Below are 23,098 nucleotides of genomic sequence, written 5' to 3'. Positions count from 1 at the left end.
CTTTCCATGTCTTTGCACGTCTTATGATTTTTGTTGTTGTTGTTGTTGGCTATTAGGTATTTTAGATAATATAGCAACACTGGGTATTAGTTCCCACCCCCCTCTAGGACTTGTTATTTATTTGTCTGGTGACTGACTGAATTATTTTAATCAAGTCTATTTCCCCCATAAAGTGAAGCTTCTGATGTTACTCTCCAGAGGATGCAGGTTTGGGTATGCCCACAGTCACCCTGGGACAGCAGTGTTTTTGGCAAGGTTCTCTCTCTCTCACTGACCACACCCAGCTGTTAAACTACACTAATTGTTGACTGATATTCTGTTGTTTTCAACAATGCCTTTGGATCGTAAATTGCTCAGCAAACTGATTGAATCAAAGTAGGACTCCTTTGAAGGGATACTTCTGAAATTTTGTTTCAGATGTGTTCTGACCCCTTGGAAGGCTCCTCCCATTTGTCTCTTTCCTCTTTTCTCTCTGGCAAACCTGTGGTGGGGGGCTGGGAAGGGGTAAGAACAATGATGCTTTTGGGGGGTGGGTGACACCCCTGCTTTAGAAGCTGAATACTGGGATAGGGGTCAGTTTGGGAGTAGCCCCATGATTTTTAAGCTTGTTTCTCCCAGCATGGAAACCCTGCACCTTGAGCCAGTTTAAAGGAATTGAGACTCCAATATTTTCAGCAGAGCTGTCCCCAAGGTAGATCCTCTGTCCCACAAAGTGGGGAACGGTGGTGGAGGAAGGGAGTCCCCCAACTCTCCTTCACATTCACCACAATTTAGCCTAGCAACAGGTAGTTGGGGCAGGATGAGAAATGATGAGGTCCTGCCCTTCCCAGGAAGATAATTCTTTGAGTGGATTATAATTCTTCAGATTGGAGAAATAGGGGTATTCCTGGCTATGGCAGTCTCCAGTGGAGTTTCCATCCCATTGAGCTAGAAAGGAGAAGGATAGAGTGGATCTTGGCCAAACACCACAGATCCTCACTATTCCTATCAGATTTTAATAGTAGATTTTATCAAATAAATCTTTCTTCATTTGTTGTATGCCTTTAGAACCATTTCCAGAGAATTTAAATAGGTGTTTAAATTTTTTTTCATGAGTTTCACTGGGGACTAAGTCTGCATAATTTCTCATGCTATCTCACAATTGAGCCTTACACAGTTTAAACATTGACAGATTAAAAAAAATGTTTCTTGGGACACCTGGGTGGCTCAGTCAGTTAAGCCGCTGCCTTCGTCTCAGGCCATGATCCCAAGGTCCTGGGATCGAGTGCTGCATTGGGCTCCTTGCTTCGCAGGGAGCCTGCTTCTTTCTCCGCCTCCGCCTGCCACTCTGCCTGTTTGTTCATGCTCTCTCTCTCTCTCTCTGACAAATAAATAAATAAAATCTTTAAAAAAATTGTTTCTTGAAAGGGTGATAGGTATGTTGCTTCTAATATTTTTAGTTTCTCATATTTGTGCAATTATCAAAATGCCTAAAACTATTAATGTGTTTTAACAAATGACTTTGAAGAAAGAGGATCAATGTATCTTCATTCTTTTTTTATAAGTAATGTTTTTGCTTACTTATGAAGTATAAAGTACATAATAATATAGTACTAGAGGGTGGCCTATTTAAAATATGATTTACTTATGAAAGAAGGCAAAGTGAAGTTGGAAAGAATATTACTAGGCATCAGGTTATACCAATAACTAACATTTGTGAACTTGGTCAGGTTGTTCAACCTCACTGCCTTAGCTCTTTCTTATTTAAAAGTTTAATAAGATGATCTCGAGAGGTACCTTGCTGGCTCAGTTGGTAGAACATGTGATTCTTGATCCTTAGGGTCATGAGTTCAAGCCCTTTGTTGGGCATGGATCCTGCTTAAAATTAAAAAAAAAAAAAGTAAAATAATAAGATGCTCTCTAAGTCTTAGGTAACTCGAAAATATTGTATTCCTAACAAGGAATATTAAAGAATGAAGACTTCTAAGTTTTGCTTTAAAATTGCTTATTTATGGAGGGTACTTGACATAATGAGCATTGGGTGTTATACGCACCTGATGAAACACTAAATTCTACCCCTGAAACTAATAAAAAATTGCTCATTTATTTATCTTACAGGGAATCAAATTTTCAAAACAAGGATTTTTTTTCTTTAATTTTTTTACACTATGAGGTATCTATAGAAAAGAGACTGGAAGAAAACAAACCAAAACATTTAAAAGTGATGATCTCAAGATGGTAGGATTAAGGGTAACTATTGCTTTCATCTTCATTTTCAAATTTAAAACAATTTCTCCAAGGAGCACAGGCTGTATTTATAGTCACAAAGTTGTTTTACAAGTATTGTATTAATTGTAATTTTGATGACTGTTGTTAGATGACAATGACACTAGACGAGGTTTATCTTCCTGTAGATGAAATTGCCTTAACTGATTATACCATAAATTTAATTCACTAGATTCTAGTTTTTTTTTTGTTTTTTCTTTTTAATTCATGAACGGGCCAGAAGTTTATTTGTATCGTTGACAACTTTAGAAGGTCCTGCATGTTTCCTAAGAGAATAAAGTACTGGTACTAATCTTAGTACTAGTACTAGTACTAGTGTTAAGGTGGAAAAGAATGATGTATGCCTTTTATAGTTATAAGAAGTCACAGTATATGATAAAGGGAATTTAACTTAGGTATTGCTATTGTTGCATCATGTTTTGAAATTAAAATTTATAGGTTTAATATGGTTTTAAAAATTGATACAGGGAACAAAATTAGAAAATTAATTGTCCCATCTCTCGATTATTCTTAACTTAACCTTATTTTTTTTTCCTAATATTGTTACCAGGAATGATAATTATAGAAGTTTAGAAACTTTAAAATATCTATTAATAAGCTTGTTAGAATTTATTTTCAAATATATCTACATTATAAGTTTAAAAAGCTAATAAACCACAAAAATTTCATAAACAAGTAAAATTATTCTAACTCGAAGGAAATAAAAATTCTCAAATATTAGGCTATTTTCTAGTACTATGTAATATATAGTATTATTTTGTTTTTTACTCTGCCAGCAAGAATACATTGCTTATATTTGTGCATGAATGTTTATGTACATTAGTTTGAACTATATGAAGTTATATTCAATTTTTTTGAACTATAAAAAGGGAAATATGAAATTAGCTAAATTTTGACTTATGAAAATAATTTCATATACATATACAGAGTTTCATAAAACATCACCTGTCCTTCTTAGATGGAATGATCCAGATATTTTCTATTTTACTCTAGCTCATCAAATTTTTTTCTAATCGTATCCCAGTACATTTATTTCATGGTTTACATTTGTGAACTAACTCTCCAGTTTGAAAAACACTTGTAGATATTCTGATAAAGATACAAATACAGTGACTGCCAAAATTTAAACTTAATTGTCAGATTGTTTAAATTCACTCATTTTATTTTTATGAAATTCGTTTAAAAAAATTTTTATATTTATAAGGTAGACTCCCCACCCAACGTGGGGCTCAAATCCATAACCCTGAGATCAAGAGTCACATGTTCTCTGGACTGAGCCAGCCAGGCATCCTGTTTTTTTTTTTTTTTAAGATTTTATTTATTTCAGAGAGAGAGAGAGAGAGATCACAAGCAGAAAGAGAGGCAGCCAGAGAGAGAGAGGGGAAAGCAGGCTCCCTGCTGAGCAGAGAGCCTGACATGGGGCTCCTTCCCAGGACCTTGAGATCATGACCTGAGCTGAAGGCAGCGGCTTAACCCACTGAGCCACTCAGGCATCCTATTTTTATTAAATCCACTTTTAAACTACTAACTGGAATGTTTTCACTCATTATTTGTTTGTTGAAACAGTAGTAAATATTGTTTTTTCTTGGTCATGAGACAAATTCTAATAAAAAACAACTATGTCCATTAATTTATAGATGGAGTTCATTCCTTTCCCTCCCCCAGAACTTAAGATAATTATATATATAGCAATGTAAATTTCTATTAAATTTACCGTACTAAAGACCCATATCAGCTCTGACAACATTCAGACTTTCTTTGAATTCTGGTTATACATTATTTTAACAATACATTTTATTAGTTGGTAACATTAAAAAAAATAAGTCTACAAACCAATGACCTTATTATAAAAATCTTACATATAGAGAGATAGGTATTTTTAGAAAACAGAAATGTCTTAATTTTCTCATTCAATTTATTTAGAATACTGGTTCAGAACAGATTTGAGTGAGCTTGTTTCTGATGTGTTGCTTTAATCTGATAGAAGGGAAGATAAATGCACGCTTTTTACTTAAACTTTTTTTTTAAAATTTGCTTTAAACTTTAAAAGTGAATTTAAAATTGGCTTTTAAGAACTTCCATTCTCGGGGCGCCTGGGTGGCTCGGTGGGTTAAGGCCTCTGCCTTCGGCTCAGGTCATGGTCCCGGGGTCCTGGGATCCAGCCCCGCATCGGGCTCTCTGCTCGGCGGGGAGCCTGCTTCCTCCTCTCTCTCTACCTGCCTCTCTACTTGTGATCTGTCAAATGGATGAATAAAATCTTAAAAAAAAAAAAATAAAAAAAAATAAAAACTTCCATTCTCTTTGCCAGAATCACAACCATTTCAGGACTATATATGAGAAAATTAAATACCATTAAGAGTGTCTGATTGAATTCTATTTTCACGTTTCTTTTTACGGTAATCTTCAGGGACCACAAATATAATGTAGGGAAATGTTTCCCAAGTTGTTATATTCAATGGTTTTCATTTGCAAGCATTAAATGTAATCTTGATGTTCGAGGAGGTTGTACATAGGTTTTACTTGTAGGCTGTTGGACTTCATAGACCTTTGGGTAAATGTCCTCTTTATTACTGCTATTTCAGTTCAGGGTGTGCTTCTGGGATATAAATAAATGGGACACATACATGTATCTCTAAAACAGCAGCCAAGAAATTGCCTAATAACTGTTAAGAAACTGTTCTTAGGAAATTTAGATAAATAATTTGCATTAAGTGGGGGGTGTGTGTGTATAATTTCCAAAGTCATGAAAATGTATTTTCAGCAAAACTAAAATCTTCTTTTCTCCAGAATAAAACAGTCAAGAGTACTTACTAGTTGACTAAGTATATCTGGAAGATATCTTATGTATGTATGTATGTAATATCTTTACATACCTTGTATGTAATTTATACTTAGCGCATTAGCTAGGGTTCTCCAGAGAAACAGAACCAATGCAATAGCTAGATAGACTGATCTATTAAACTGAAGAATCAGGAAAGCCAGTGATATAATTCAGCCCAGGTCCAAAGGCCTGAGAATGACAGGGTTGCTGGTATAAGATCTGGAGTCTGAAGGCTCTAGAACCAAGAGTTCTGATGTCCCCCCACCCAGGACAGGAAAAGACGGACATCTCAGTTTAGAGAGAAAGCAATTTGCCTTTCCTTTGCCTTTTGTTCCCTTCTTGCCCTCAACAAATTGGATAATGCCCACCCACACCAGTGAGGGCAGATACCTTTATTTACCTGACTGAATCAAATGTTAATCTCTTCCAGAAACTCCTTCACAGACACACCCAGAAAAAGTGTTTTACTAGTTATGTTGGCAACCCTTAGGCCAGTCAAGCCGCTGACAAAATTAACTATCGCACACAGTGAGCACTTAAATTATATGTTATTATTGTGTAGAAGAATGTTTCTTGTTTCCCACTCAGAACACACAAGGAAATCATAATTGTTTCATTTATTAAATATATTACCTCATTTAAAGAAATAACCTATGTGGCTCAATAGTAGCTATTAGCTATTATTAGTCATAGCATCTTTTCATTTGAAAGTGGACTTCAAATCCTCATTTCAGGCCTTAATGCCAGGATTTATTCATTCAATATTAAACATTTAAGAGCAAACTATATGCCAGGGATTAAATTTATGGGGATTTGAGGGTTTCTACTTCCTGGCCAGGACAAGAAAGCAGCAAGAGCTCTCGGACAATCAACCTTAGAGAAAATATAGAGCTAGCTGGAAATAGGAGGAACTGTAGGGAGATTTAGGTTGTGCTGAACGAATTCCTTAGTCAGGGTTAATAGATGGGCGGGCTGGTGAGACAACGGTGAGAGGATTCATCTGAGGAAAGCTTCTCAAGTCTGCTCTTGCCTTTTTCAAGCACTACATTGAAATAGACATTATCTGCGGCTTTACACCCAAAATTGGAGGCAACAGCCCTGGCTGCAGAGGCTGATAACTGCAGAGTGTTACCAGGGCAATGCAAAGCCTTGGTGTCAAGAGGTGTTGATGAAAACAAATGTAGGCAGACTGGTAGTCCTGGGATGGCCATTGCTCTTTCTCCTTCCCTTCAAAGCCCTTGGGCTGGTGAACTATTTCTCCCAATGTGCTTCTTACTAAGGGTTTAAAGGTAAAATTCTGACAAAGGAGTTGCCTAATAGATAGGCAGCACACCAGAATGATCAACAGTATTTAGGCAGTGCCTGGGGTCCTGTGCCCTTAGGTTCTTCCCAAGTCCATAAACTCCTTCAACTAGGGCCCTGGTTGGAGGCCCTCTGCCAATTTATGTTACCAGCTAGAGTAACTCGGGGAATGTGGCCCAAGAGGTACCAATTTTCTTTCCATTCAAAGTGGACAATCAAGCAAACTGTCCAGAGTTCTTCACAATGGGGGGATTTCTTTCACCAGGTCTTTCAGGGCCATCCTGAGTAGGTTGTAATGCAGTAGCTTTCCATTTCTGGCTGGTGCCAGCATACGGTGCAGATCCAGGCCTGTGTGTTTTCCTCCTCTATAACTAGTCTTTACTTGGTCCCAATTTTGCCATGTCATTTATACGTAATGGAGTGTATCATTCTATTAATTCCCTTAATAATGGAGTACATGTTTCAGCTTTATGACTTGGTTGACCAAGTAACACTTGAGGAGTAGCTCAGGTTGCATAATCACTTGGTGTCCCACAATCAGGTGATGAGTCTCTACCAGCATCAGTCAGTAAGCCAGGAGCTGCTTTTCAAAGAGAGAAGGGCTGTTGGCAAAAAAGGGCATGCCTGTACTCCAAATCCGAGGGGTTTTCCTATGATTCTCCTATTGGGATTTATCAGAGGCCCCATCAATTTATATCTACTACAATATTCCATACACCTTTGAGCTGAATTTTGAAAAGGGGACTATCAGGCTACCATATTGGGAAAGAGCTTTTTAAATTTTTATTAACATATAATGTATTATTTACCCCAGGGGTACAGGTCTGTGAATCATCAGGCTTACACATTTCACAGCACTCACCATAGCACATACCCTCCCCAATGTCCATAACCCAGCCACCCTATCCCTACCCACCCTCCCCCCAGCAACTTTCAGTTTGTTTCCTGAGATTAAGAGTCCCTTATGGTTCCTCTCCCTCCTCATCCCATCTTGTTTCATTTTTTTCCCTCCCTACCCTGTCTCTCAAATTCCTCATATCAGAGAGAGCATATGATAATTGTCTTTCTCTGATTGACTTATTTCACTCAGCATAATACCCTCTAGTTCAAGAAGACTGTTTTGAATTAAATACTAAATACAATGTATCACAAAGATAGTTTGATTACTTTCTCATATAGTTTATTTATTTATTTTTAAAGGTTTTATTTATTTACTTGAGCGAGAGAGCAAGCATGACCAGGGGAGCTGTAGGCAGAGGGAGAAGCAGGTTCCCTGCTGAGTGAGGAGCCCTATGCAGGGCTCTATCCCAGGACCCTGGGATTATGACCTGAGCCTAAGGCAGGCACTGAATGACTGAGCCACCCAGGCACCTCTTTGATACAATTTATAACCTGAAATACTCATTTGCTAAGTAAATGTAGTTCAGGATTTGATTTAATGAACAGATAAAAATGTGATCAGCAAATGTGAATTTTCTATTACACTTTAAAATGATTGAATTGGATATGTTTTTAATTTCTCCTATAACATATTTACAATTTGAAGCAACTTTTCTTAATCCAAAATATTTGGAATTAAATGTTCTGATTATTTCGAATAAAGTACACCATGTTCAGACAGCCTATTTTCAAAGTCTGAGTGGAATGAAATATGCTATATGAAAACTGTTATCAAACAGAACACATATTTGATTCAGAAGATACTACAGGATCTTACAGTATGTCATTCATTTTCACTACGAATATCTATTATGTTATAATAACTAATATTTCTTAATTATTTACTATGTGCTGAGTACCATGCCACTTCATCTACAGATGTTATTTCATGTAACTCTTATTTACCATAAGAAATAAATATCTTTAAGCATGAAAAATTAGCCAAGAGGAGATGAAAAGATTTGCTTCAAATCATTGTTGACTACTATTACATAATAGTGTGATGACTTCAATCAGTTTTCTTAATGTAAAACTCATGCACTTAATTGGTATCCTGAACAGCTTCTCTGATTTATAACAGCTGTGGAAAGTATAGGCCATCATACCATCTCTGCAGAACATTCCCTTATGGCTGATTTTGTGCTTTTTAAAAACTTATAAACTCTCACCATTTTTATTTGTTTCACTTTTGAAAGGAAAGTGGAAAGCAAGATGCCCACTTAAAAATTCCATTCATATTGTGAGGTTATATCTATGCCGTGCTAATCAACATTCTCAGCATTCTGCTTGGCAGATACGAACTTCAGCCCTGTCTCTATTAAAAATTATGGCAAAACCTGAATTATGTTATCTTAAATGACAGAAGTTATAATGGTTAGTTTACAGATCAAATTATTTTTTTATTTTTAATTTTTTAAAATTTTTTATTTTATTTTTTTAAAAGATTTTATTTATTTATTTGACAGACAGAGATCACAAGTAGGCAGAGAGGCAGGCAGAGAGAGAGGAGGAAGCAGGCTCCCTGCTGAGCAGAGAGCCCGAAGTGGGGCTTGATCCCAGGATCTGGGATCATGACCCAAGCCGAAGGCAGAGGCTTTAACCCACTGAGCCACCCAGGCACCCCCAGATCAAATTCTTAATTTAAAAAACTTTCTGGGTAAATTCAGTGTTCTAATTTTAATGAACAAATGTGGCAAAATATTTGGGATAATATTTACTAGTACAATTCTTCCAATAAGACCAAGGAACAAAATGAAAAATGCTTGGCCATGTTTGAGAAATTATCACTTCCATGTATAAGTTTAAAAATGGAACAGTTGGATACATTTATCTCATCACCAGCAAATGACTTTCAGGTGCTGACAATCTTGCACATTTTTCTGCCAGCGAATGGATTGTAGTGTTCATATTTTTGATATGTAATATGATTATTCCAGAATTTCTACTCTTTAGGTGATATATTTTTCCTTAGAGAAATTATATCTTCTTGTCTTTACTATCTCTTGACCTTAAAACTACTGTTATAATTATTTTCAAAAGATTATTTAGGTTATTGCTTTTACTGAAAGTATGTCTTACTCTAGCTACTCTTTTGGGTTCTGTATGAAGGAAATTATTTGCCCAACCCTGGAAGAGTCATCAGAGGCTTATATGTCAACTACTTACTCCCACTAGTTGTAGTTTTGTACACAGATCTTAAATGAGTAAAATATATGGCTTTTGTATGTGGCTGCTAAGTTCCATGCAGCTCTTCCATATGTATGTTATTACAGAATTTGTTAAATTAGCTTATTGTTCACATCTGTTCTTGCTTTTGCACTGTTTTATTTACTATAACCTTGGTGATGCAGTGTAATTTGGACTCCATGCCCGAGGGCTTCTTCCAGGTATCCCTGGATGAGATAATGTATGTAAAATACTGAGCTACCAAGTGCAGAAACAGTCTCATTCATCATTATACTTGTGTAAGGAAACCTTACTGAAAAATAGTAGAAGCTGATAAACAGAGACCTCTAAAGAATTATGTTTGATCACGTATAGGAAATATGACCCTACTGAAAGAACTTGTAATCTAGTACCTACCTAGAATGGCCTTACCCTTCCCTACACTCCTTTCTTTTGCCCAGCTCCTCCAAGATGTAATGTCTACTGTCATCTACTCACATATTATGCTCTGCAGATTACCTGTATGACAATTACCTGTAGGTGGATATGAGAGAAGGTGGATTGCTGGAGCCCATCCCAGATGAATCAGAATATCTTAGGATGGGGCCTGGACATCTACATTTTAGATAACTCTCTCCTCCACTCATAATTCATATGCACACTAAGTACCCACTGTAGTTAGTCTTACTGATATCCCAGAAGCCCCTTTAGCGGTACTAACTCCTTCCTCTGATTCCCCAAGGTATTTATCTTTCATAAAGTCATGTAGAGCACTGCTTTCCTTCTCCTCATCTCTCAGTGACTCTGAGAGAAATGAAATATACAACTATCTGAACTCTAAGTCTTATCCTGTGGGTCTCAGGATATGGTGTTTACTTAAAGTTTGTTTTTTTTTTTAAAGATTTTTATTTATTTATTTGACAGACAGAGATCCCAAGTAGGGAAAGAGGCAGGCAGGGGGAAGGGGGAAGCAGGCTCCCTGCTGAGCAGGGAGCCCGATTTGGGGCTCGATCCCAGGACCCTGAGATCATGACCCGAGATGAAGGCAGAGGCTTAACCCACTGAGCCACCCAGGTGCCCCTACTTAAGGTTTTAATTCACATTAACTTATTTAGCTAGGTCGTGAGTTCCAAGTTAATGTATGAGAAACAACAAATAATCACTAGAGAAAGTATGACCAACTTAGCTTCACACACACACAAAAAATACTGAGCATTAAGCCAGACACATAGTAGGTGCTCAGTGAACACTTATGTATTATTGATTACTAACTTTATTCTTCCCACTATATCACTTTACCTTTTTTCTCTTCCCACTTTCTAGTTCTCTATTTCCAATTATTCCTAACAAAATCTACTTGAATTTCCGCTAACTAGGAGTTATTTCCTTGCCCATTTGTCATCTTAAGTTGTTTATTGTTGCCACGCAACTATAAAACATGCTATCTTTAGTTCCAGGGAAAACTGCATATGGCTTAACAAATCCTGTGTTTATTTTCTCTTAAGTATTTGATTACTGGATACATATATAATATAGAAATGGGGGAGGGAGAGTTGTTGGGGGAGAGGAGGACAGTGTGTATTTCTTCAGCGTACCTTATCTTACATGTTGTAATTAGAGGCTTTATTTTATGCTGAGCAAAACAGATTAGTAAATTTATCTTATGATTCATTTGATGACTACATGTTTTCTTATAAACAAGTTAATATTATTGTTTTTGGCAGACATTTAAGGTTATATTAATCTTAGAATTTTTTTATGACTCACTCATATTTGATTTTATAGCTGATACTCTTAAGCTGTTAGAAATGCCAAATACTGTAGATCAATAACCTGGGTTGAACTGTAGCCTTGATGGGAAATGCTGACTTTTTTTTTTAAGATTTTTTTTTGTTTATTTACTTGACAGAGAGCAAGAGAGCAGAAGCAGGGAGAGGAGCAGAGGGAGAGGGAGAAGAAGGCTCTGCGCTGAGCAGGGAGCCTGATGCAGGGCTCAATCCTAGGACCCTGGGATCGTGACCTGAGCCAAAGGGAGAGGCTTAACTGACTGAGCCACACATGTGCCCCATAAAGTGCAGACTTAATACTTTTGAATAATTGAAATTAATTCATTTATTTTAGGTAGTAAGAAAGGTCAATTTATTTTACTGATTTCTGTTATATACTTCACAATATGTGAGAATCTGGAGAGGATGCTAAAGAGGAATATGAAACATGGTTTCTACCATCAAGGAACTCTGTGGTAGGTAGACAATTTACCATACGTGAAAAAAGCATATATGCAAATACAAAACTCTCTTGTAAAAAACTATTTCTAGAACATTAGATTGTACTTTACGAATTCAGGAAAGTGAGGGATTAGGTGGACTGGTGTGCCAGTCTCTCTAGATCAACTTTCATCTTTTTTAGTTTTTCCCAGTGGCATCTGCAGCCTGGGCCATATCAATAGAGACTTTCTTCCCTCTGACATCTGGTTTAGTGTTAACTCTGAATAGGTAATTTGAGGGAAGGAGGAGAATGAGGTCAGGGTAGGTACATTTGTGGGCCCAGGGCAAGAATCAAAATGGAGGCTCAGATACCATATATTAACCATCAAAAACTAATTGCTTAAAAAACAAATAGTCAAATAATATATGTTCTATCCTTCTATTTTTTAAAATAAAGACATTTATTTTAGAAAGAGAGAGCAAGCATGATCAGAAAGGGTGGGGAGATTGAGGGAGAAAGTCAAGCAGACTCCATGTGGAACATAGAGCCCTACGTGGGGCTCAATCTCATGACCCTGATATCATGACCTGGGCTTAACCCAAGAGTTGGACCTTCAACTGACTGCACCAGCCAGGCATCCCTCCATCCTATTTTAACCAATATATTTTCATAATGATCTGAAAGGTAAAGTATAAATATAGAGTTTCTCGGTTCATCAGAGTTCCACAACACAAAGTAGGAACATGGGGAAAACCAGGTGTGTGTCTAGAGTCTACCTATTATACTCTTACCCAGCTTCACCTCCTCCCACTGACTTTCCTTGGCAAAGAGCTGCTCCTTGACTACACTACCCTCAGGCACAGGGTTGTGCCCACAAGCATTGCTGGCTGTCTGTACCCTAGGAAAGCCTATATAGTTTCTGGAAGGAGACTGGGGCCACTTCGGCAGGGAAATCCAGGGAAAGCATGAGTTCTGGGTTGCCACCCTTGTAGGGTTTTGTGCCTCTGAAGGAGGGCTGGAGCAGGGGTTCCTTTTGGTTGGGTCTAAGAATATTGGGTCAGACTTTTCATTTCCTCTATTGTTTTTCTTCTAGATACCCTCTGCTAGAGGATTCCTTCAAACAAATGTCACAGGTCCTCTCAAGGTGTTTTTGTCTACAGACCTTTCGAATTCCTCACCACTTTGGACTTTGGGATAGAAATGGCCCTGGGATATAATACTATGTGGTACGAGTATATCTTGACCACCACCTGCCCAGTCCCTTTGTCAAACCATCACCAAATAGTCTTAATTTGAGGGTACCATCTGTTTCTTCTGGGGTGGTGGCTAATACAGCTGGTTCCTTGAGTGAGATTGTACATGAAGATGAAGTTAATGTAGACCTCAAGCTAAAGAAAGATAGGATTTAGAAATTAAAGGGAATTGAAAGGCTAAAGAATCCAACCTTCCCACCCCATGCCAGTACTTTTGCTCTGTTTGATATTTTGACACAGCTTAGAAGCATTCTTCGAAGTTTTTCTTAATTTCACACTTTCTTGTTTTCCCTCACACTGCTTGGATATTGAGAATTATACCTGCCATATACCCTAGGGTGACTCACTTCTTTTCCTACTTTTCTTTAATCAAACTTCAGTGAGCTTTTTATTCCTACAATATTTTGTGAAGTTATCTGGCTTTCACTTGATGGGAATGCATCACTTACACATTAGGTTTTCTCTGCTCTTTTCTCAGCACATGACAAAGTAATATTATTTGATGTTACAGCAATCATAAACAAACGCAAATTCAAGCTCTGAGATCCTGTAGCAGTATTCCATTTTCAAGGAATATGAACGAGAATATGTTTATATTACTTTTTAAAGCCCATATGAACTGGAATATGTTTATACTAATTTTAAGTCATAGAACATAAAAAAATATTAAAATTACACTAAAGAATAGATCCCCTTCCTCCCTCAGGATATCTGCTAACCTTAATTTGAGAAACAAGGACTTTCAGGACTGAATTGATGTGAGAGATGGGGAAAAAGTTTGGTATGGTCATTCAAAGATGTCTGGTTTGGGTTACTGAATACATTATTCTATTTTCTATAATCAGGAGTAAAAAAAATGCTGTGAGTGAAAAGGATGAATTTGTAAAATCTCACTTTGAGTTTCCTGCAGTACATTTTCTTCGTGGTAGATTGAGCTGCTGATATAAATTTGGAGGTCAGCAACATCTACTGAAACCAAGAGAACAGATGGCCATTCAGGGAAAGCATGCAGAGTAAGAGAAGATGGCCAAGAAAAATAATAGGGTTAGAGAAAACAGTTCCTGGAAAGTAGCAGTTAGCACAGAGAGAGAGAGGTACGTCAAAACAGAGGCATGTTTTAAAAATGAAATGGTCAATGCAGTCAGATACTCTAAAAGGTCAAGTAGGATCAAGACTGAAAAGAGTTAATCATATCTGATGATTAAGAAGTGATCAGAGTACACGCAATTTCAGTGGAGTGTGGGGGCAAAGTCTAATCACAGCCAGCCTAAGAGCAAAGGGGGAAGTGAGGAAAAGCAGCCTATAATTCAAGATTATTTTTGTTTTGTTGTGAAGATGTAGCTATAGGCCACTGCAAAGGTAGTTCTTGAAAACAGTGTAAAAGATTTGCGCTTCTGACCACCAGTGAGTGGCACCAGATGGGGAGAAAGGCAAGAACCAACAGCTTAAAAACAGAGATCCTGGGGCACCTGGGTGGCTCAGTGGGTTGAGGCCTCTGCCTTTGGCTCAGGTCATGGTCCCAGGGTCCTGGCTGGGATCGAGCCCCGCATGGAGCTCTCTGCTCTGTGGGGAGCCTGCTTCCTCCTCTCTCTCTGTGCCTACTTGTGATCTCTGTCAAATGAATAAATTAAAATCTTCAAGAAAAAAAAAAAAGAGATCCTAAAAATGGATGAATCACTATATTGTACACCTGAAACATAACACTATTTGTTAATTATACTGGAATTAAAAAAAAAAGATCCTAGAAGAGTGAGGAGATCAGTGCAAGGGTCAAATAAGAGATTTCTTCGGAGTTTGGAGACGGGAGGTCGGTGTAGTTATACACAGGGGTGGGGAGTTGAGGGAGCTCACACATTGAACAGAATGGCTTCCATTTTCTCTGTGGAAAAAGGAGCAGGGTCCTCTGGCACCAATCTCAAAACTTTCCCTTCCAACTCTGCCATGCAGGGTGTGAGGTGCCGAGAAGGCCGATGAAGGTTGACTTCTACTTAAACCCCTATCCCCAGCGGCCCCATTCTTGTGAGCGCCTACCTCAGAATCGTGAAAAGCCCCGAAAGCCCACCGTGTTTGTTATTCTAAGACGTGTTCTGTAGCTTCAGCATCTTGAGGCTTTTACGGAAATAGAGCCTTTTTTTTCTTTTTTTAAGGCGAGGAGAGAAGCCGGGGAGATGAGATGCGGGAACGGGCCCAACTTTTCCTCTTTCCAGGTCTCCCCGGAGGGAGGGCGGCTGGCCGTTGCTGTCCAGATGCCCCTCCTCGCGGCGGCGGAGGGGGCCCGGACCTGGCGCGGCCGGGCGGAAGCACTTCTGCCATTGGCCCAGCGGCGGCTTTTACCTGCGCGGAGCCCGGGGGCCCGAGCTCAAAGTCCGCGACATCCTGCGGCAGAGGCAGCCGTCGGCAGTGCAGGTGGGCCCCCGCCCTCGGCCAGGCAAGATGCCCCTGGGGTTGCGGAGAAAGGTGAAAGCCAAGTCCAAGGAGGCCGCCCAGCTGGTGAAGGTCGAGCAGGTGGGCGCGGGCGGCGGCAGCCTCCCGAACCCCCCGCCTCCCACACGCAAGCTGGTTTTCTACACGCAGCTGGCCCACGGCAGCGCCACCGGCCGAGTGGAGAATTTCACCTGCATCCAGGAGCTCTACGCCAAGATCGCGGGAGTGTTCGGGATCTCGGCGTCTGAGGTAAGGGCTGGGCGCCCAGGCTCTGGCTGGCGCGCGCGCCCCCCGCCCCTCCCACGTGCCGCGCCGGCTTAAACGCGCCCGGGCTGGCGGGGCGGCGCGGCGTCCCCCTGCAGCGCCCCGGGCGAAGTGAGTAGCTGAAACGTGAAGTCCGGGACCACAGAAAGTCGCGTTTCCCGGGCCCGTGGCTTCTGGGAAACCGGGAGACCTTTCTTCCGCATGCCAATGAGTTATGCTTCCCTTGTCCTGGAATTCCTAGACGTTCCGGGCAGGAGCGCCTCCGCGGAGTGGAGATCTGACTGGGCAAGGTAACACCCTCCGCTTCGCCTGGACTTCACTTTCCTTCCTCTGCTGGGGTAGCATCTCCCAGGTTAAGGAAGGGAGAGAAAAGGGCCTGCTGGGTGATAGCACACCGCGGTCCCCTTAGCCCCTCAGGTGTGTTGTCTGGCGCCAAACACCAGCGCCCCTTTGGTAGTATTCCCAAGAATTTGATTATACCAAGGGTGCATAACGGGAAGAGAATTAGAGCTCACTCCATGGGATGGGTTAACGACACGTTCAGAGGGGAAAGCGGCTCTAAATTTTACACCCTGTCCTTTAAAAGAGGCTGAACCTCGCATTAATTAGATTGACTGCATGCGTGCCCGGAACCGAAGTTTGCTATGGGAAAGATGTGGGAAGCACTACTGTGCGGATGTTCATCGGACTGCCCTGTGCTTACCCCAGCGAACTGCAGATGCAAGAGAAGCTAGCCCAAGGAAGTCTTTTGTCCGCATTGGAGGAAAAGCATGAGATGTTGCCCCGGACTCCAGGGAGTGCAGAGAGCTGCCTTTGAATGACACAGAGCTGCACTTGGATTTCTGTTCTTTAGTGCTGTTTATCAGGTCTGCTCAAGTAAAACGGAGGTCGCGGCAAAATTCTACGGGGAGATGAGAGAGAGCTTGAAGTGTAACCTTTTGTTCTTTCAGGGTTCCTAGGCACTGAGGGGCAAATCACAAACCCATTTTGTGAATGATTTATGTTGACCTGGAGTAGTAACAGTATTTCACGTTCCTGTAGGACATTTCACTTCAAAAGGCACTTTCATGGGACTAATGAATGTCCTTTTCTCTAGGAGAGGCAGGTGCATGTAGTTCATTGGGTAGCTAAAGGACAGGATTTGGAAACACCTAAGCCTGGATGTGAGTCCAAGTTCTACCACTTACTGGCTGTCTCTCCTTGAACGAGTTAAACTTCCCTCACTTTCAGCCATGTCTAAAACAGAGGAGAAGGCGGATGCCTGGCTGGCTCAGTTGATAGAGCCTGTGACTCTTGATCTCTGGTTGGTGAGTTCAAGCGCCACATTGGGTGTGGAGATTACTTAATCTTGAAATACAAAATCTTGAAAAACAAAGAACAACAACAACAACAAAAAACCCAAATGAGAACGTCTACCTTGAAGGGTTGTAAAGACTGGAGCTCATAAATAAACTTAAGAGATTACATGGTACATGGTCCATGCTTAACATATTGTAACTAGTATTACCGATACCTAACAGTTAAGTGAGGAGCTGAGGTGCAAAGTAATTGGGTCTTGGCCAAGGTCACATAATTAGCAAGAAAAAATCTGGAATGTTATTTAAATTTGAATCTTCTGGTTTCTAAGCTAAGTGAGCTTGTTAACACACTTAACTGACAACTTTAAATGTCTCTTCTATAACCAGGGACTCCAGATTTAGTTGCTTTGCGTTAATAGCTTTCCTCATTATTCTGAGTTCAAGGTGCATGACTTTATTCAATCCACTTAATTCCGGAAAGAAATATTATCGATACCACTGCTTCAGAGAGGAAACAGGCTTTTGAGGTTCACAAACTTTTCAAAATTATGCATAGTAAGTAGCAGAGCCTGGGTTTAAACTCAGGTGTGTTTGTTTTTTGTTTTCTGACTCCAAATTCCATGAACTTCTCTTCTGTATTGCTTCCCAAGTTCTCCAGGGTCTCTGGGATAGCTGGCCAACATTTTCAGTGTTTTCACTTTCCAACACACTGAATTAGGAGATAAAATTCCGAGATAATATAATCCTGCTGTATCAAAGTTCATATATTTTTATAACTCCAAATATATGTATTGGTATACTTATGCATGTAACCAACATTAATGCAAGTTTTCTATTTGGACTAAGAATATTTAAGTATATCCAAGATAAAGTATTGGTCATCATAGTATAGTATGTCCTAAATATTTCAATAGTTACTTTGAAACAAGTAACTTATTAAAAGCATTTCTCGTGTCATTCCCCCAGCAAGGGGAATTACGGTATAAACTTTTGAGCTGTCAGTGGGAACAAAACAAATTTCCCCCCTTTAATAGTTTCAGTAGAGTATTAGCTCAGAATTCCTGCCTTTTTTCTAGAGCAGTGGCTTTAGGATTATAAATAGCTCTGTATAGAATTGAATCTTCTTTCCTAAGGGGGAGAGGAAAAGGGAAGGGCTTGGCCTGACCTGATTTCAGGTGGGGCAGATATACCGGGAGTTCATAATGTGCCCATGGCTGTACTAGGCATGTAAATAAGTCCGCAGCATGGTTGTTCCATCCTCACCATAGCACCGAGGTTGGGGTTCTTTTCACTTTATAAAACTAAGTGAGGCTCTGAGAAGTTAAGTAGCTTGCCCAGAGTCACTGAGCAGGTATAGGGCAGGGTCAGAATTTGAATGCAGGTTTTCTGGTTCCAAGTCCATTACATTGCAGCTATGAGGTTCTGGGTAACTGCATTCAAATTTCAATACAAACCCAGGAAAACTTATTTAAAACAAAGGGTCTTTTCAATTAAAGCCTAAGACCCCACCACAAAAATATTGCCTCAAAAAATGCTGTTGTGAAACTAATGCGGATTTCACCTATCTCAAGGTCCCTGAAGGAAGAAACTAAGGAAACTATGAATCTAGGCTCTGAATCACTTTCAGGGTGCAGCCTGTGATCATTACCTTGAAACAGATGGCCAATTATGCAGAAATCCCTTTGAGCTGGTACTTTTTTCTAAACAACTAAATGAGCAATTCAGCAAAAAGAACAAAGTAAATCTTGGTTAAAAGAGCAGTTAATTTCTGTAAGTGCAGGGACACTTTTACAAAAGTTTGATACCATTTTTTAAAATATTCAGGTTATACAAGGGAATTGAGCATTACACTCTTGAGCTTCAGTAGTCACATTTATTGAAGGGGCATTCTGAATATGTGACCACTGTGTTTGACAGTAGTTGGTGCCATGACATGTTTTCTTAGTTCTCTATTATGTGGAAAGACTGTAGAAAACAGTAATTTGAACAAGCTTTTAAGAAAACCAGTTTTGTGGTTCGATACCTCACATGTCCAGGAAATGAAAGCTCAGTGTCTTTAAAGATTTAAGAAATTATTGGGATTCCTGGGTGACTCAGTTGGTTAAGTGTCTGACTTTGGCTCAGGTCATGATCCCAGGACCCTGGGATGGAATCCGACATCGGGCTCCTTGCTCGTCGGGGATTCTGCCTCTCCCCCTGCTTGTGCATGCTTGTGTGCTCACTCTCTCTGACAAATAAAATCCTTAAAATTTCCTTTGACTTGGTTGTATTCGTTCATATATGTATAATACTAGTTCATTGACTGAATGGGTCAAGCAAATGTAGCCTCTTCTTTCTCAATACATAAAGCAGTCCAAAAAAACTAGTATTATTGGGAAGATCAGATTTTGAAAACTGATTTTTAATTTCAAGCTTTATATACAGTAGTTTATAAATAAGTTATACTGTGATTTCTCTCAATAAAACAGCTCTTCCCTTTTCACCTGCCCCACCTCCTGCTATTTCTCTTTTTTCTAGCAAAACTCACAAGTTGCTGTCTCCACTGAGACCTATCCTGTATCTTTTCTACCTGATCAGAACTCTCTGATAGCTCCCCATCTCACTTACAGCAAAAGCCAAAATCTTACAATGGGCTACAGGCCATGTTACCTCTCTAATACCCTTATTCCTCCTGCTTCAGCCAGTCTGGCCTCCTGGCCATTCCTTGAACCCTGGAGCCTTGGTGCTGTTGTCTTTACCAGAACTTCTTCCTGCAGAATGCAGTTCCTTCTTTAAGACTACTTGAATATCATCTTCTCCGGCTGGTACTGATCATCCCATTTAAAGTTCCCCTCCTCACTTAATTTTCCTGCATAGCATACTCACATCCTATGTATATGTAACTGATTTGTCTTTTTCTTCTCCCATTTAGTAGAATATAAGCTCCACAAAGGCAAGGATTTTGTCTATTTTCTTTCTTTCTTTCTTTCTTTTTTTTTTTTTTTTTTACTGATACAGCCCCAAAGGGCCTAGAACTCCACCTAAAACTTGATTGGAGATCAACTATTCATTGAATTAAAAAAATCTTCACACAGTAGTTAAAATCCTGTAGCTTCAGTATGCAGCTTTAGTACCAGTTACAATAATGATATCTTTTTTTTTTTTTAAGATTTTATTTATTTATTTGACAGAGATCACAAGTAGGCAGAGAGGCAGGCAGAGAGAGGGAGAAGCAGGCTCCCCGCTGAGCAGGGAGCCCGATGTGGGGCTCAATCCCAGAACCCTGAGATCATGTCCTGAGCTGAAGGCAGAGGCTTAACCCACTGAGACACACAGGTGCCCCACAATAATGATATCTTTTGTAGATGTTAACTTTTCCTACTGCTGTGTGAAGAAAGACTAGCTTTTGATGGTGGTAGAAATGAGGAGCATCACTTGTACTTTGAAGGGGGTGGGGAGTAAGAGGGTGAAGTATGGACACTGACTAGAAAGTATGGAAATGAAGATTTTTATGCAATTCTTGTATCTCTAAAAATTGCAGAAATTATCAAGTTGGAGGCTCTGTTTACAAGCAGAATTGCTTCCTAGCTGAAATAGTGTATGGGGAGCTGCCTTGTAAAGGTTCCCAGAAACTGCTTCCTTTTGTTTCCAAGTTGCTGGCATCTGCGCTGAGCTCTTGTGAAAGTCAATATTCTGTACTTATGTGGCACTTCTGGAGAATATGAACTGTACTGCAGACTTTATCATTTCCCAGCAATGCAGCTAACTGGCTAGTGGAACCATGCCTTTCTGCTTCACAAATGGGAAATCCAGGAAGACTAGAGCAAAATGAGCTTCACTGACTTGCATATGGTCCCTCCTAGGAGCAACAACAAACATACCAAATGAAGGAATTTGGGAATCCAGTGTGAATTTTTACCATTGAGCTATGAGAGCTGTGAAACAAGCCCAATAGAACTGAATAAAAGAGTGTAAGAGTGAGAAAAGCAGCCCCTGCCATCTGGGAGCTGGCTTGACACTCACAGGTAGGAGTTGGCATTCTCCTTTTGGGCATAAATGGTTTCACAGAACATCAAAATCAGATAAGATCACTCTGTGACTGATGGGGCAGGTCAAAAGTAAGACTACCCTGGGGGTGCCTGGCTGGCTCAATTGAAAGAGCATGTGACTCTTGATCTTGAGGCTGTAAGTTCAAGCCCCAAGTTGTGTGTAAAGATTATTTTAAAAGAAAATCTTGGGGCTCCTGGCTGGCTCAGTCGGAAGAGCATGTGACTCTTGATCTCAGGACTGAGTTTGAGCCCCACATTGAGTATAGAGATTACCTAAATGAAACTTAAAAATCTTAAAACAGAAACCAAAAACATCGCTCTGTAATCATGTCTGGACAGAAACCAAAACATGAACATTCTCACCACAAAAATGACCAGATTCGCACCCCTTTTCCCCCAGACCAGGTGACTGATAAAATCACTGCTGTTCCTTTCGTAATCCTAGCTTTTAGCTTTGATAACTTCTCCCACCTTAAAGATAGGTTTACTCAGATAGTCCTAGAATTGCCCCACCTCCTGATGCTAACCTATCCAGGGCAAACCCATGTTTCCTTGCATGTACTCCCAAGTCCTTTCTAGCATCCCCTTGCTCAGACCCCTCTGTGGTTCTCCATGGCATGCTGTCTCCCTTGATGCTAGGAACAGTAAACTAGAGGTGAGAAATCCTGGTGATCCTTGGCTGGAGGGCGTTGACAGTTGTTATTGTTGGATTATTACAATGGTGCCTGTAAAGAAGCACCCTGATAAGATTGTCCTGATCCTGCCCATCTTCTATTTTAATATGTTGATGGTCTGAGCATACCTATTAGAAACCTTCAGAGCTCCCAGTTACTTCCTGTCTTCTTCCTTGTTGGCTGCTATAACAAAATCACTCTCTGGATAGCTTTTAAACAACACAAATTTATTGCTAACGTTTCTAGAGCCTGGTGCATGACCACCTTCTGGTAATGCCCTTTCCTGGTTCATTGTTGGCCCCTTCTTGCTGTATCCCCACATGGTGGGGAGGGGCTGGTAGTCTCTCTGGAACTTCTGGTAAGACACTGATTCCATTCACAAGGTCTACCCCCAGGCTTAAGCAACTTCCAAATGCCCTACCTAATAATGCTGTCACCTGTGGGGATTCAACATTTGATTTTGGAGGGGAACACAAATATTCAGACAAAAGAACTTATAAATAACCCCCACCAGCTAAACAATGTCTCCTATTCCTCCCTCTTGAGTTCTGTCCTGTGCCTGCTCCTCCGATCTCCTCTTCTAACCATCCCCTCTTTCTCTGTGCCTTTTCTCATACTGTTCTCATTTTTTTAAAGTAGGCTCCACATGGCTGTGGGCTTGAACTCATGACCCTGAGTTCAAGACTTGAGTTGAGATTGAGTTGGATGTTTAACTGACTACTAAGCCTTCTCATTTCTGCTAGCTCTTATTCACCTTTCCAGTCTTAACTGCCACCTTTTCCAAGAAGCCTTCCTTGTGAATCTCTCAGTCTAGATTAGTTATAATATCCACTGTTGCATGATTTTAGCCTAACATTAGCACACTGAATTGAATTTAGTTATTTCTCTCTTCTCTCTCCCAGGATGGTTGGGGGAGGGAGGGCTTGGACTTCTTCTTTTTCTTTTCATTTCTTTTTGTTTCTTAAGTCCTATCTCTATGGTAGCTAGATGGTTTAGCTGCCCCGTGGAAGTCTGATAAATAAAATTAAATGACTGAATGGTGGATACAGTAGGAGCTGAAGATGGAGATGGTGAGTCTATAAACGTCCTTGAAGCTGTATAGATTTTATTCTGTAAGCAATGAAAAGAACTCAAATGTTTTTCAGCAGAGGAATGATCACTGACTTCTGTTTATATAAAGTAGAAATACAATTTACCATTCATTTGCTATGTTTGTCTTGCAAATGTTTGTTTTGTAAGTTGAATATGGGAGTATTTTCTGGAATTGTACAGTACCATCTGATAAATTCTAGTATTACGATCATTATGTTTGCTATCCCTCATGGGCATCAGTTTTTTTTTTTTTAAGCTTCATTTTTAGATTAAAAACTGGAAACAAAAATCACTAACATTTTGAGAAGTGGGAGAGTCTAAGCAGCTGCCTTGTAGACCTCATTGCTATCAGGAAGATAAGAAA

General features: G+C 39.9%; 1 protein-coding gene across 1 annotated transcript in view; it reads left to right on the top strand.

Moving 5' to 3' along the window:
• Positions 1-15,317: 15,317 nt before the first annotated feature.
• The window catches only part of GIPC2 (GIPC PDZ domain containing family member 2), an 85,885-nt gene continuing 78,104 nt past the window's right edge, over positions 15,318-23,098 (top strand). The window contains exon 1 of the mRNA XM_080799933.1: positions 15,318-15,627. Within this exon, the coding sequence (XP_080656059.1) occupies positions 15,388-15,627 (240 nt within the window). The 5' untranslated portion in view covers positions 15,318-15,387. The remainder of the gene's footprint in view (positions 15,628-23,098) is intronic.

Source organism: Martes martes (genome assembly GCF_963455335.1).
Source record: "Martes martes genome assembly, chromosome: 4".
NCBI classification, from domain to species: domain Eukaryota; kingdom Metazoa; phylum Chordata; class Mammalia; order Carnivora; family Mustelidae; genus Martes; species Martes martes.
Note: the sequence above shows the minus strand (reverse complement) of the source record. Positions and strands in the feature narration are given on the sequence as shown.